Source organism: Ammospiza caudacuta, chromosome 12 (assembly GCF_027887145.1).
Source record: "Ammospiza caudacuta isolate bAmmCau1 chromosome 12, bAmmCau1.pri, whole genome shotgun sequence".
Lineage (NCBI taxonomy): Eukaryota > Metazoa > Chordata > Aves > Passeriformes > Passerellidae > Ammospiza > Ammospiza caudacuta.
The window spans coordinates 16,835,446-16,850,349 of NC_080604.1; the positions used below are offsets into that span (position 1 = coordinate 16,835,446).

At 44.5% G+C, this 14,904-nt stretch overlaps 1 protein-coding gene across 1 annotated transcript in view; it reads right to left on the reverse strand.

Annotated features, from left to right (window-relative positions):
* Window positions 1-14,904, reverse strand: part of LRIG1 (leucine rich repeats and immunoglobulin like domains 1) — a 93,014-nt gene that overhangs the window by 24,862 nt on the left and 53,248 nt on the right. The window contains exons 4-7 of the mRNA XM_058812682.1: window positions 11,105-11,242; window positions 9,851-9,994; window positions 7,504-7,647; window positions 1,737-1,880 (exon numbers count right to left, since the gene is read on the reverse strand). Coding sequence (XP_058668665.1) covers window positions 1,737-1,880; window positions 7,504-7,647; window positions 9,851-9,994; window positions 11,105-11,242 — 570 coding nt within the window. The remainder of the gene's footprint in view (window positions 1-1,736; window positions 1,881-7,503; window positions 7,648-9,850; window positions 9,995-11,104; window positions 11,243-14,904) is intronic.

Below are 14,904 nucleotides of genomic sequence, written 5' to 3' on the forward strand. Positions count from 1 at the left end.
TGAAAGGCTTTGGCTTAAGTTTAAAAAAAGCAAACAAAACCCAAACTCACTTTCCAGTCACTTCCTTCGCTATGAACTTCAATAAAGAAAAGAGTAAGATTCAAAAAAGTACTGTAAAGAGGGGAGATTTTTCTGTTCCCATTTCCTTTTAATGACTCAGGCCACAATGGGCTTCTCAAGAGGAATAAAAGTATCAAAGTGTGGCTTTTTCCTTTGGAAGGAAGAACTAAATCAGTTTGCTGAACCCAAGCAGCCTGGGAACGTGTCTGGTGCTGTCACAATGGCTGTGAGAACTCTGTGCTGTGCCAGATGAAGGTGCTGAGCCTGCAGCTCCCAGGGAGAGGAGAGAGCAGCACTGCAGGTTCCAGTGAGGAGACAGAACACAGCAATGGAACTGCATCCCCATCTCCTGATGCTCACAAGACAAGCCCAGATGTATTTCAGCTCTCACTGTGCAATGCTACAATGATACAACTGTGTCATCATCACATTTCTGAAAATTCTCCTCCTGGGAAGCTGAGAAGCCTCAGAGAAAGAGGAAAACAATAATTATCTGATTGCTTCTCCTGTGTTTTGCTGCTTTAGAATGTGTTTAGATATTCTTTACCAACAGGTAATTGTTTCATTGTTTTCATGTGAATTGTTTTGACTCAATGGCCAATTATGGCCAAGCTGTGTCAGGACTCTGGAAGGAGTCACAAGTTTTCATTATTATCTTTTTAGCATTCTGTCTGTATCCTTTTTCTATTCTTTAGTACAGTTTAGTACAGTATTCTTTAATATAATATAGATCATAAAATAATAAATTAGCCTTCTAAGAACATCGAGTCAAATTCATCATTCCTTCCTTCCTTCCCTTGTTGGGGGTCACAAAAATACAACACAATTGCACCCCACAGGAGGCCACACTGATCTATCTCATGGGCTATACTGCTCCTAAAACCTTACAAGTTGCTATTTGGACTAGGCAAGCTCATTTCCAGTATCACATTTCCAGGTATTTTATTGTGTCAGTGGTTTTAAAATAAAAGCCTGTGGTAAATGGCCACAGCCAGCACTCGATGGATCATTTCTGCAATTCAGTATTAGGGCACACAAAACTTTTGCCATTGCAATTTTTTGGTTTTTCAGGACTTCCCATGAAAATCAGAACACAGAATATTTCATGGGCTCATTGAATTAAAAACTTCTGCTTATTTGCATGGTACCTGCAAAAGCTTCTTACTTCTATGACTCTTCTGGTACAGTCAGATGCCAAGCACAACTTCTATATTTCTTTCTTTTCCAATTGCTTTTTTTTCTTAACATCATCTTATGTTAATCATAATTTTATATATAATCAAAATTTTATATTTAATCGCAATTTTATATTTAATATTCAGTTTAAAAAAAGTAACAACACAGAAATATTCAATAGCACATTTAAGAGGATATTCAAATTTCCAGTGTTGTCAGTAGAAGGAATCATTCCCTGCTCCTTCTGAGTGCAGAATGATCCAAAAGAAACCAAGATTTTCTAAGAATTTCAATTAAAATCAATGTGATAGCAAGAGAAATACTGCTATTAGCTGCAGGAATGAGACCTCAGGGATTTTTGGTCAGCTGAGGTGGCTTCAGGAACCTGAAACTGCCAGACGTGGGCACCCAAAGCATCTTCAAAGCAGAACCATGTGGCAGAACACAAACTGTGGAGGGAAAACATGGGTGTGGTGTGACAAAAGCTGAGAGCAACTTACAGGACACGGAGGTTTTTGAGTCCCCTGAAAGCTCCTTCTGCAATGTGGTTGATGGAATTGTGGCTCAGCCTCAGCACATGCAGTCCCCCCAGGTCTGCCAGGCTTCCCTCATCCAGCCTGGTCAGGTTGTTGTAGGAGAGAATCCTGAGGGGAAAAAAATGCAACAAACAGCCCTTGTCAATCCATTTGGTATTTTCCAAACTCCTCAGTGCCAAGCAGTGCCTGCCTCCCACAGGCACCTGATGCACTGGGTGGGTGAGGAAATAAGACTGAATGCAAGTATTGCCCCAAAACACCCATGGGGGACATCAAGGAGCAGCAGGCAGCTGGTACCCAGCTCTGGGGCCATTTCTGTGCAGGCTACAGAGAGAGGCTGTCCCAGGAGTGACTGAGGGCAATAACCCAGCACACACACCTTGTCAGCTCCAGCAGGGAGAGCTCCTCTCTGGTCTGCTCATGGTCTGGAAGCCCTGCTGTGCTCAATCCCTCTCCCTGAGGCCCACAGGAGCAGCAGGCCCTGCTGCCCACGCCCTGTGAGGTGCAGAGTGATGTCACACTGATGGATTCTGGAGCTCACACAGCTCTTGGCAGGCTGCTGTGCTCAGGAGGTGCCTTATCATTCTGCACTTGTGCACAGCCAGCCCCAGGCTCTGGGTGTGGGTGCCTGGGCTCCACCCCAGTGCAGAGCCAAAAGCATTTCACCACAAGGCAATTGAATGCTTCCTTTCACCCACAGAAAGGAGGTGTCTGTTGTAAACGAGCCACCTTTCCTTCCTCCCACTCCCCTTTGTAAGGAGCACAGCTTGCCTTAAATCCTCTCCACTTACAAGAAACTTGGAGGGCTATTTTTTTTTTCCTAGTTTTCCATCTATCTCCTCCCCTTGCCTGCATTATGTCTGGTCTGGGAGGTTTTTTTAAGCACTGCTCCTGTTGCATTTGGAAGCTGGCAGGAAGGCAGCAGCTTTGCTCTCCCAGCAAGGTGTGGATGAGGCTTTGGAGATGTGACACTGAGGGCAAGCCTTGGGATCTGTGCAACCACCTTCCATCCAGAATAAAGCTCTGCTTTATTGTGGAAGATCACCCTGGATTCTCACATGAGAGGAGCAGCAGGCACCAGATTTTCACAACCACCTTCTTGGTGACCTGGGAGTGCCACTCACTTCAGAAGATGTGAGGGTTTGGACTGCTCAGCTTTTGAAAAAGTGAAACAGCTTTGAACAAGCACTGAAATTCTTCACTGTACAGACAAGAAAAAAAATCACTGAGTTCCAAACCTACAAATTCCTCTTCTAGCACTGCCTGTTAATGAGTCTGCTTAAAAATGTGTCTGGGGCTTGCATGAAACTCGCTGCAAAGCCAAAACCAAAGCCCAAACAGACACATACTCCAGAGCACTGAGAGTGTCATTTACTTGGCAAAGGGGCTGTCTATCTTTTAGCTGTGTGAGTGGGCAGAGGGCAAGCTCTGGAAAAAATTCAGCAAAGATTAATGAGTTTGAAGGTATGGGACAACATACTTTCATTCCTAAAGAACCTATAGTGTTAGTTATGAAGAACTGGCATCTGGTCAAAATTATGTCCTCACCTGCTATTAAAGAATTTGGGTTTTAAAAAAAATTGTTTAAAAGAAATCCTAAACCTGGCTGAGAAAATAAATAGTTCCTTTTGACTCCACACATAAGAGTTCCTGCCACAACTGGTGAAGGCATGTTCCCTCTGTTTGGATGGACAGACAGCAGTGGTGACTCTCATTGGTGTCACACATGGAAAGTTTCAGGAGCTATTGCACCTGGCAGTGGCTTCTTCAGGGCCCTGCTTCCTGCCACAGGACAGGGCAATTTGTTGTTACACTTCTGGTACAGTCAGATGCCAAGCCCAACCTCTACCTTTCTTTGTTTTCCAATTGTTTTTTTTTCTTAACATCATCTAATGTTAATCATAATTTTATATTTAATCATAATTTTATATTCAATATTCAGTTTAAAAAAAGGTAACAACACAGAAGTGTTCAATAGCACATTTAAGAGGATATTAAAAAAAAAAGGTGAGAAATCACTGGCATGAATAAATGGCAATGTTTGTCTACACAGCCCTTCCAGCCTGGTGAGAAGTAGGAGATTTAGAGCAACATGCCAAACTTGGTGCAGGAAGGGGTTAACCAGAGCCCTGTTGTGCAACTGGAGCTGCTGCTGCCAGCCTGCTCTGGACCAGGTACCTCTCGCACACTCACTCCCCCTGACCAAGCTACAGGTAAAAAAAAGGGAAGGAAAGACCCAGCAGCCAAGTCACCATTTACCTCTGATGAAACCCTCTGCTCCCACTGTGGTTTTTTCCATGATGCTGATGCTCCAGCACCTGACTGGTGAATACAATCAGCCCTTTCTCATGCTCAGAACAAGGCAAGAGCTTTCTTTCCTTGTCAGCTCTTACATCAGCCCAGAGCCTTGGCTTCACGTTTTGTCCCAGCAACTGAATGTGAGATAACTCCTCCTTCAGGTATCAACTCCCTCCTTAGAAGACTGAAATTCATTCCCTGTACAGCCACAGTGGGTTCAGGTAACTGAAACCCAGTGGATTTAGCAACAGTGGAGGTGAGCAAGGATCTTTCAATGAGGAATGAAACCACTAACAAAGTGCACGAGTCAGTCTGGATGTACCCACGGCTTCCTTTCCTCACCCTGGCATTTCAGCACAGGCCTCTCCTACAGGAGTTTCACTCTGAGATCTGATGGCTCCCTGCAGCAGCCTTACCCTAAAGGCAGCACCTGAGAGAGCTTGCAGGACTTTGCAGGGCTGTGCTAACTCCCACACAATCACCTTTCCCATCTCAGCCACGGCCTCAGACTGCAGCACAATCCTGCCCTGTCAGGCCAGGCACACCCCAGGGCCTCACACCACCAGGCACCTTCCAAATCTACCCCATCCTGCACCCCAGTTTCTGCAATTCCTGCTCCTAAGACAGGACAGCTCACTGGTAGAACTGCTTGCTGGATGAGATCCTAATCCATACCTGAGAAAAAGGACTCAGCATGACAAGCAACCTCCAGTGTAAACCTTGAGGGTTTGCAAAAAGAGTCATGGAGAGAAGGCAAGCTCAGCTCTCCCTAAAAGAGTTCTGCCATTAGCCCTGGGAGGTGCAGGTGAGTCTGACCCATCCCATCTAACCAGGCTGAAATAAAGCTCAGCACAGGCACCAGACATTTGGTTCTGTGCAGTGCAGAGATCTGCATTTGGCTGCTCCAAGGATCCAGCTGTGAGCGCAAGTTCCCCTTTTTTGGATGCTTCACATTTTAACAGACCAAAGGCAGAGCACAGTTCCAGTTCTATCTGCTGCCTTGAAGATCTCTCCATTAACACTGCCTTAATCTAGCAAAATATCATGTGAGGATCTGAATTGAGCAAGGCATGGGCAGTTCTGCAGCAATTTGAAAAATCAGGCAATTCAACAATCACACATGTATTTAATTAAAACAAAAAATAAAGTACTTCCTTGCACCCCCAAAAAATAACCAACATCTGAACAAATAATTTGGGTTCAAGAGAAGACCACAGGACTAGAATGTTAATTCTAAACATAAAGAAATTATATGTGTCATGTGTATCCATCTCTGAACCCACAGCCCAAAGGTTCAGGACTCACAGCTGGGTGGGCAGATACCAACCTCCAGTGTGAGAGCAGAGTGAGGCCTCTGGCAGCAGGAATTTGCTCCACCATACTGCTTTTTGGTGTGTAGGAGACTCCCTGACAATGTTTAGCAGAATGAATTCCAGCTCCACTGACCACGTGTCAAGTTGACCAAAGTAAAAAGCAAAGCTTTGCACAGAGGGGATGGCAGCACCTTCTGTAAACACTGCAAGCATCCCTGTGTGTCTCTTCAAAAGGGCATTTAAAGCAGTGCCACAGACCCAAAAGACACCCTTGTGGGGCTGCCCTCAGCAGCAAGGCTTTCCTTCACTTGCCAGGCTGTATCCCCAGCACCTCAGGAGAGCAAAGCCATGTATTTACTGTTCAACAACTGAACCCCACAGGAAGGATGAAGTGTAAACAGGAGAAACAAGGAGAACTGCCTTGAAAGGGCCAAATCTCTGCTGGCTGAAAGCATGGTTGTTCTTTGTAAACACAGAGGATAAAGCAAAGCTTCCTTCAGGCTGTACAGTTATTATATGGCAAGTTACAAGTCTTGTAACTCACTAGCTAAAAACATTGGCAAGCCACAGCTCACAAACTCTCCAGGTCTTCTGGCACTGTGCACTTTTAGTGGGTTCTAGCCTTTGTTTCTGGTACAAATGTGTTTTAACCAGGTGCTCTGAAGGTCGTAACATCATAAATAACCAGGGCATCACTTAGGAGCCTGCAGTTCCTGCATCTCTACAGGCTGATACAGTGGGAGCTGTAAGCCTTGAGAAAATTCCTTACTCCCCTCTCTCCTGCCAGCATTACACAACACCACAGAAAGCAACTCACAGCTCATGCAGCTTCTGGCAGAAGCTCCAGCCATCGGGGTTGATGCGGGATATGGAGTTGTTGCTGAGGTGGAGCTGGTGCAGAGAGGAAAGGCCATAGAGAGAGCCACTGTTCACTTCTGTCAGGCTGTTGTATTCCAGGTGCCTGTGGAGGAAAATCAGAAGGAATTGCCAGATAAGCAGCACTAGTCAAATGCTGCAAGAATTTCCAAAAAGAATTGGGATTTTAGCCATTCCTACACACCTTTCTACATACCCAGGTGGACACATGCATGTGTGGGCATTTCTTGTCAAACAAAGAGAGAAATTCAAGGACAACACAAAGGAAATGCCCAGAAGGAGATGTGACTGCAGAGAGAAGCTCCACTGCCAAGTAAACTGGGCTTAAAGCATCCCACTCAAGTTTGTATTTGCAGAGTCTCAGTTGTGTGACAGCAGCACCCAGAAACCTGCTGCCTTCATCACCTGGGACCTCACAAACACACCTGGAAGCCAAGGGTGCTGGAAGCTGCAGGTATCTCTGCAATGACTAATCAATTTATTCTCTGGTATGGAAAGAAAACATCACCAAGAATGGCCAGCTTGGTTTCTAGGTATCCCATGAGGTGGAATGATACTGTCTGCAACACAGAGTTTCCATCTATCAGCCAAAACAATTTTGCAGAAGCCAGATATTTAAAGACCAATTGAGATAAAGGCTGAATGTTCAAACTGTCAAACTTTCAAAGGAATAGTGCCACAGCTTAAAAAAACAGTGCTGTTTTTACTGAACACCTGCTGAAGCAGTGAGCTTTTGTAAACTGTGGGTCAGCCAAAGAGAAGCTGCTGTATGGAATTTGTAGGCACCCTAACGAGGGGAGAGAATTATGTATCTGAGTCCATCTTATCAGAAGGCTAATAATTACTTTATTATACTATATTACACTATTTTACATTACTGCCAAGCACTCAACTCTGCACACAACTGCAGGGAATCTCGTGACTGTCAGCTCACAGTCCCAACACACACTTGTAAATAAAACACCATTACTTTATATAAACAATCTCCATATTGCATTCTATTTTTACACAAACACGGGTACAGCAAATAAATTAAGAATTGTGTTTTCTTTCTCTGAGGTTCAGAGAATGTGAATCTCAGAAATATTCTTGAGGGAAATTATGCTTTGCTTTTTCTCTGTGAAGAGAAATGCGGCAGCACCGCTGCAGCAGCAGCTCTGGGCGTGCAGGACAAAGAAAGGGGCACACAAAGCAGCACGGGTCACTGCTAAAATATAGAGAAGGATGTGACAGCACCAACTTACAGAACTTGCATTTTGGCCAGGCCCCAGAAAGCCCCATCAGTGAGTTTGCTGATGTTGTTGCGCTGCAGTTTCAGCACTTCCAGGCTGTCCAGCCCCTGGAACGTCAGCCCTTCAATCAGGCGGAGACGATTGCGGTTCAGCTCCCTGAAATCACCAAGGCCATACAAGTTTGTTAAAGCCCAGTCCTTTCTCACCCAGTCATCTGTGCAGCACACAATGGGGACAGCAATGCCAGCAGCTCCTGTGTCTGTGGTTCCCAGGAGGCAGCAGAACAGCACCGGAAACCTTCAATCCCAGAGCTATCCAGGGGAGGCAGCTGGGTGTGATCTCCTAAACAAACTCACCCTGGGACAGGCTTTCACTACAGAGAAATTACACAGGGCAGCGATTCCTCTTCATCCCTTCTCTCTCTGCATTTCTTTTTAACCATTGATCCTCCTCATCAATTCCCACTCTCTATCCTCCCTCAAGCACAGACACCATTTGATCAAATCATTGGCATTATTTCCTTTACAATCCATTGTTTTTATAGGACTTGTAATTGCCCAGTAAGAATGAGCTCTGAAACATGCAGGTACCCCAAAAGTGTGGGCCCAAGAGAAAACTTTGTGGCCAAGTCTGAAAGGAAAGCCTTCAGTCCCCGTGAAAAATGTAACTTTTTTCTTTTTTTCTACTATCAGAAACTAATAAAGAATGAAAGTGTTTCCAATAACAATGTAGTCTTAGTATTGTATATACAATAGTTTCCAGCCTGGTTCATTAAATTTCTTTGGAGTTTCCCTGGGTGAGGAAGGACCCCTTAATTTTGGCAATATCTTTTTTTCTGAATAGCAATATGAACATCATCACAGCACACTTTACCAACCTGTATCAGTCTTATGGATGGCTTAGCCCAGACATACCAGCTGAAAATCCAGTTCTGTTAAGTCAGTGGAGAACTTCAATGCACTGAAAGCTGAAGCTAAAACTTTTTAAACTGATATTTTTCCACACATACAAGATTAAGCTGAGGATAGTTCCCTATTTAGTGTTTGTATTGAGGAAAATGGTGGAGGTTACAACATCCAAACTTGTTTTGGAAAAGATGTAGAAACCATAGAGACTTTAAGCTTACTTTTCAACTGCCTAAAAAAACAATGTTGAACTTGGGCTCAAGTTGAGAATACTTAAAGTCAAGTAAGCAATAAAGATTTTGCAGGCCTAAAGTCCCTTGTGGTACAGCACTTCCTGGGCTATTAGTGAAACAGGCTTTGCCAGAAAAAGAACTGTACACAAATCCTACAACACACCAATCTGGGTAACTTGCAATTCATTCATGTTTATCTGCAGAGTTAAACATCCAGCTCTGAGGCAGTCATTAAGAGCACCAATTACTCCATCTCTCAGTGCAAACCATGTTCCTAAACAGACTGAGCTGTTTTCATTACAGTTCTGCACATGATGCAGTCAAACACAGTGAATTAGAAGCCCTCACTCAATGGACAGCAACTTCCAGCTGAGAGGCAAAAGACTCTTCCTATTGTGTGTCCCATCCCATCCCAAACTGGCTGTAAATCCTGCATGTATGCAGACACAAATGCACACACTCTCCTTGGGCACACCCTGGCTTCAGGATTTCTCCCTCAGTCAGGAGGTTGACACTTGGAGGTGCAAGTTCCAACAGCATTTGTGGACTTTATGTTAACGACAGAGGTGGACCTTTTGTCTATCAAATTTGATGGAAAGATTGCAAGGAGCCTTAGGCTGGGCCCATTTCTGCAACAGCAGCAGAAGGGAAAAGTGCCATTAAGTGGCCACTTTTTTACACATAAAGCACGTTTACAGCTGCAGATGTCTGCGTGTCCCCACACAGGCAGAACAACAACCATGTGTGTGTTAACTCATCTGAGCTGCAATTTTCTCTGCCCAAATATCACCTCACAGTTTAACAACCTTCCCTCATTGCTTTTTTATTGCCAATAAAGATACCTGTGTGGCCTTCAAACATTAACATAGCATCTGAGTTCTGTCCCTCTCAATGGAAACATCTTGCAAACCTCTGTTGCACCAGACACCAGCAGCTTGCAAGGCAATGGATTTCTCTCACTCTGTCAAGTGCAAAAGATGCTGATATCTGTTGCAGCATCCCTCCCTCCCTCCCTACCTGATCCAAATAATGACCTGAAAAGCCAAGAAGCAGAAGACAAAACCCTCTCCCAGTGTGCCTTCCTAGGAGCTGGCAGAGAACTGCACAGTGAATTCTACATTTCGTACACAGCAGGTGAGGACAGGTGACATTTGCTGTGCACACCCCCAGGATCATTTTATCTCCACAAAGAGCTTAATTAAAGTGAACATTTGTACTCACAGCTGAATTAGCCTGGGCAGCCTGAAGGCCTTGACAGGAAGCTGGGTGATCCTGTTTTTACTCAGCCTGAGTGTCAGCAGGGTCCGGGACAGGCTATCAAAGGCACCAGGCTCCAGGGTGCTGATTCTGTTGCTCCCCAGGTAGCTGCAATAAATCACAGCACAAAAATGAATGCTTCTGCCAGAAATTACCTTTATCAGCATTTAGTTGGTCTCCAGACAAGCTGGTAAAACTACAGAGGTGGCTTCAACCCAGCTGAATTTCCAGAGCCTGTGATGAATGTAGGGAATTGCTGGGCACTTCCAAAGAGCTCCCTGACACCCTCCTACTTGAACAAGGCAATCAGGAGTGGAAGCCAGGAACTGGAGACTATTCCAGTGCAGGATGATGCTATTCATTCCCCATTTTCCCCTCAGTATCTGTCCCAGAGGTCTTTTTTTATTTGGATCCTAGTCTGAGCCACAAAGGGCTGTTTCTGCAGGACATCAGTCACAACACCACTCTTTTGTACCCTCCTGCAACCAGGAACACCAACTTGGGAGTAAACTTTATTGCAGGCAGACTACTTGCCTGCACCTCTTCAAAAGTACCTAAAATACAAATTATTTCATATTTCTCTGAATAGGCAAACATCCTGTGGGAGTGTGTTACTCTGCTTGACCCCATTTTCTTCAGATAATCAGAGACATGTCTGTTCTCAATATTCAGAAAGCCACTTTAATGATTAAATAGTTGTTCTCTCTCCACTCTTCTAGATACACAGAGGTTTGCAGTTGTAAAGACACCTACACATGAAGGATGTAGGATACCTGAAAGATATCTTTTCACTGCAACACAATAATAATAGTAATAATAAAAATAATAATCTGTATTCTTTATAGAGACACCTACACATGAAGAGTGCAGGATACCTGAAAGATAGAGATCTTTTCTTTGCAACACAATTAATAACAATCTGCATTCTTTATTGAGATACCTACACATGAAGGATGTAGGATACCTGAAGGATACCTTTTCTCTGCAACACAATTAATAATAATCTGCATTCTTTCTAACTACATCACAAACCAAACACCACTCAAAAAATATCGTGACAACAGTGACAACGTGCTGCCTTTTACTCTCCCTTGCGCTTAAAATCCTGACAAACAATCCCATACTTCTCATGCTCATGGCTTCTTTTTCTGAAGGTTTGAGGCCCTTTTCTGTGCTGTGCTAAGTCCACAAAAGCAGTTCCTAGCCAGCAGCACTCACAGCTCCTTGATGAGCAGTCCCTGTGGGAAGCAGCCGTTTCGGATTTCCGTGATGTCATTGAAGCTCAGGTCCAGCGTTTCCAGGGTAACGTAGGGCTGCAGCTCTCTGCCCTCGATGCTGCGGATCCTGTTGTGATGCCTGCAACAGTCAGGAGCAGAAAAAAGGGACTGTTTAGCTCTCTTAGAAAAACAGAATTAATATCAGAGTCTGCAGCAGGCCCTGAGTTTGTACACTCAGAGTTATGGTGCCTTTTTAACAGCTTTAACTTTTTAACCATTGGGGAGAGATTCCCTATTCCCCTCTCTGCTCCTCTGGCTACAGCCAGCTCACAGGTATCTGCAGGCTTCCACTTTTTTCCTTCTACAGAGCTATTGACTCCACTCATCAGTTTTTCTTCCATTAATCTGGGCTCTCCCACAAGCCCGTACTTCCAAACTGGGTTTGTTACATGCAAGTGCTACAGGGCTGTTTCTAAATCCCAAAGGCAGGAGTGCAGATCAGTGGCTCAGCATGCCAAGGCTTTATCCAGAGAATGTGGCTTTCAGAGAAGGAAACAAATAAGTGACTACAAACTCAACCAAAGTTACATAACACTCTACATTCCTAAAGATTCTTCTGAAAATTCCCCACTTTGCACTGTGTTACAGTGATTTATAACATACAGAAATAAGAAGTCTTGCAAACGTTCTTGCTGGCATTTCCTTATCTTTTGCTACTTTTGTCCTGCTGTAGGATTAGGACAACTCTGCAGTGCCCAAGCACCAGCTGTAGGATCAGACCTGCACTGATCCTGTGTTTGCTGCCTGACCAGGACAGCCTGAGGGATTCAATCCGAAGTTTCTCTTTAGAGAAATTCCTACCAACTGCCCTCAGTTTGCTTCCACAGGCAGCAAACAGTTAAATACCTTTAGACATCATCTGTACTCAACAAGGCCTAAGTAAAAATCACCCTCTCACTGAGTCCTTTCCTCTGACTCCTTTCTGGCCTGAGTCAGTAGAGAACAGTAATCAATTAAAAAAATACATTGTGCATTAGTCACAAGAGGCAGAGCACATGCCTGATGTGAATTTAGAGCAGTCACTGATATTACTGGCAAGGCTGGGAGTGAGGCACTCCAAACAGAGATGCTCACCAGACACTTGGGAACTTGCTGAATAATAAGAGACAGTAAAGAGAGTTCAGACAAGTCCTGTGCCTCAATCCATCCAGACACCCACTGGGTGAGCAGAGGAGGGGAGAGCAGCCAGTGAAAGCACTCCTGAATGCAAGTCCAGCTCCCCTGACAAGGCATCAGCCCTTTGAAACAAAAACCGAGACAGCTTTTCAGGCATTTCCAGCTGTTCAGGAGCCCATCTTCTCCAGCTTCACCCTCTCTTTGGGCTCTCCCAGGGGTTCAGACAAACCCCTTTGGAAGAAAAGCTCCTCTCTTTGACAGAAAATGGCAAGGGACCTGCTCCCCACACCGTGATCTGCTCCCTTACCCTCCCTGTTATTAAAACCAGATTGTTTCACCACAACCTTTGCTGGTGTCCACAACAGGAAGAGTGAAAAATCTGCAACCTCAGAACAATTTGCTTTTGGGAGACTCACCCTTTAAACAGCCAGCACATGGCCCTTGCTTAATGCTGGGGAAACAGGCACAGAAACAACACTTTGACTGAAGAGTTTAAATGATAATTAATTCAGTGCAGGCTCAGAAAACACTAAGGACAAATTTTACAGCACTATAGCTGCTAATACAATGCAACAAGGTGTCAAGAAAAATCAAAGGAAAGTCATAATTTATGTCTCCAAACTGGTTATTCCATGGGTTACCTGCACACAGGTCTCCACAACCACAACTGTTTCAAGGGTAATGACATGGCTGCTATCCAAAAGACCAATATTCATTTACAGCTGGGAATAAAGTCTGGATTTTCACATCCATGCACACAGTAGGACAGTGGTGCACTGAATTTATACCACAGTGAGACTAAAATACAGGAAAAATCACTATACCCAGAATTTTGTGACCTCCATTAACTAAAAACACAGGCAAGGGAAATTTCTTTCCCTCTAGGACTAATTTTTTTTTTTGCAATTAACTTGATTAGTAGAATCACAAGGTTCAGAAATTTTTAATCTTTTTTCCCTCCTCAAAAGAAGAGCACCCATTAAATGTGCATCCAAGCCTGACTCAGGAAAGTACCTGAACACAGACATAACTGAAAGCAAAGCACGAGCACATTTTCTGGAGCTCTCCTGAAGCAGGGGCTGCGAGTTCAGCTCTGATCTCATCTAAGCTGAGATGGCTGAGATGAATCTGGCTGTAAATTAACAGGAAATGAAGGCTTGTACAAACGAACGTGGAGAATCTATAAATCACCTGACAATCCCTACACAGGGCAGCAAAGTCTGCAAGGGACTGAGAGCACAGAGTGAATTTGGACATGAAATGCTCTTCAAAAGCCAATGTTTTTTTGGTTTTGTTTTTTTTCTTTTGGAGTATTAATATTTTTGTGCTTTGGTTGCTCAATATATATTCACTCTGCCTGCCAGATCTCCCAACCCATCCCAGAAGACAGACTTGAAGAAGGGAAGAAAAGGACAGGAAAGAACTATTTTGTTTGAGCCGTGTTCGCAGTTTCCAGGTGACTTCTGTCTGTTCGCCTCTCGCTTTTCATGTGCTGCAGCTGGCAGATGAGAGGGATACTTTATTTTACACAGGCAGAAAAACTGGCTCCTTTCTCTCCCTCTCCCCCTTCTCCTTCAAACATGGGCTGACTCCAAATGTAGCTCTCAGCTCCAAACACCATCCCGGGCCAGTCCCAGCTGGGGAATGTCAGACAGTTTGCTGCAAAGCACTGCACCCTCTCAAAGCACTGCACTTCAAACAAAGCCTGTGACTTTTCCTATACACAGCATGTGATATGAAGGCAACAGAGCCCAAACCTTTTACTAGCTTGATTACAATTTATTTTTCATTCTTTTGGTAAGGGGCCAAATGTGATTTAACCCTTACTGTTACTACTTGGATCCTCTCACTCTGCCACCTTTGTTCCCCTGTTCATCCCAAGGGAGTTTTGCAGAACAAAAAGCCAAAAAAACAGTGATGTTATGAATTTGCCTCTCCCCTTTATCACTGACTGGAAAAGGGCTGGATTTCTCCCAACCACTTCACACTGGGTTGGCTTCAAATGTGAAAGATCAGATTTTAGAACCAATTGCCGAAACCAGGCGTTAAAGCACAAATACTTGGTGCTTGCACAACCAACACCTCCAGGTATCCTTTCCTCTCCCCACTCCTTGGGTATCACAGCCTGGAAACAGCCTTCCCTGCCTCACTTTACTTCAAGAGTGTACAATGACAGGGCTTCAATGTGAGATTGTGCAATTAGAGCCTGGAGTGGGAGCCAAGTCTCTTGGTTTCTATTCCCAGCTCTGGCACAGACTCATCTGCCTTGGGCAAGTTCCTTAACCCCTCTCTACCTCTGGCTTTCCAAAGTGCATGGAAAAGGACTACCCAGCTAGGATGATGCAGCCTTTGTTGAGGACTAAAAACCTGGAGTGAAAGCAGCTCAAGCGAAAAAGAAATCATAGGAACTGAGGAGCCCATCCAAGTCCATTTGGGTTTGTTTATGAATATGGGAGGATCTGGCTAAAACAACAGAACTTCCAAGTTCATCCCCAACGTCATTCCCAGAGACACCTCATCTGCAGCTAACACAGACCTGGAACACCTCTGTGCCAAGCTAAGGTAACTGGCAGTCAGCAGAGATCCCTTCCACACTCTCTGTGCTCATGGCACTTGTTCAGGAAC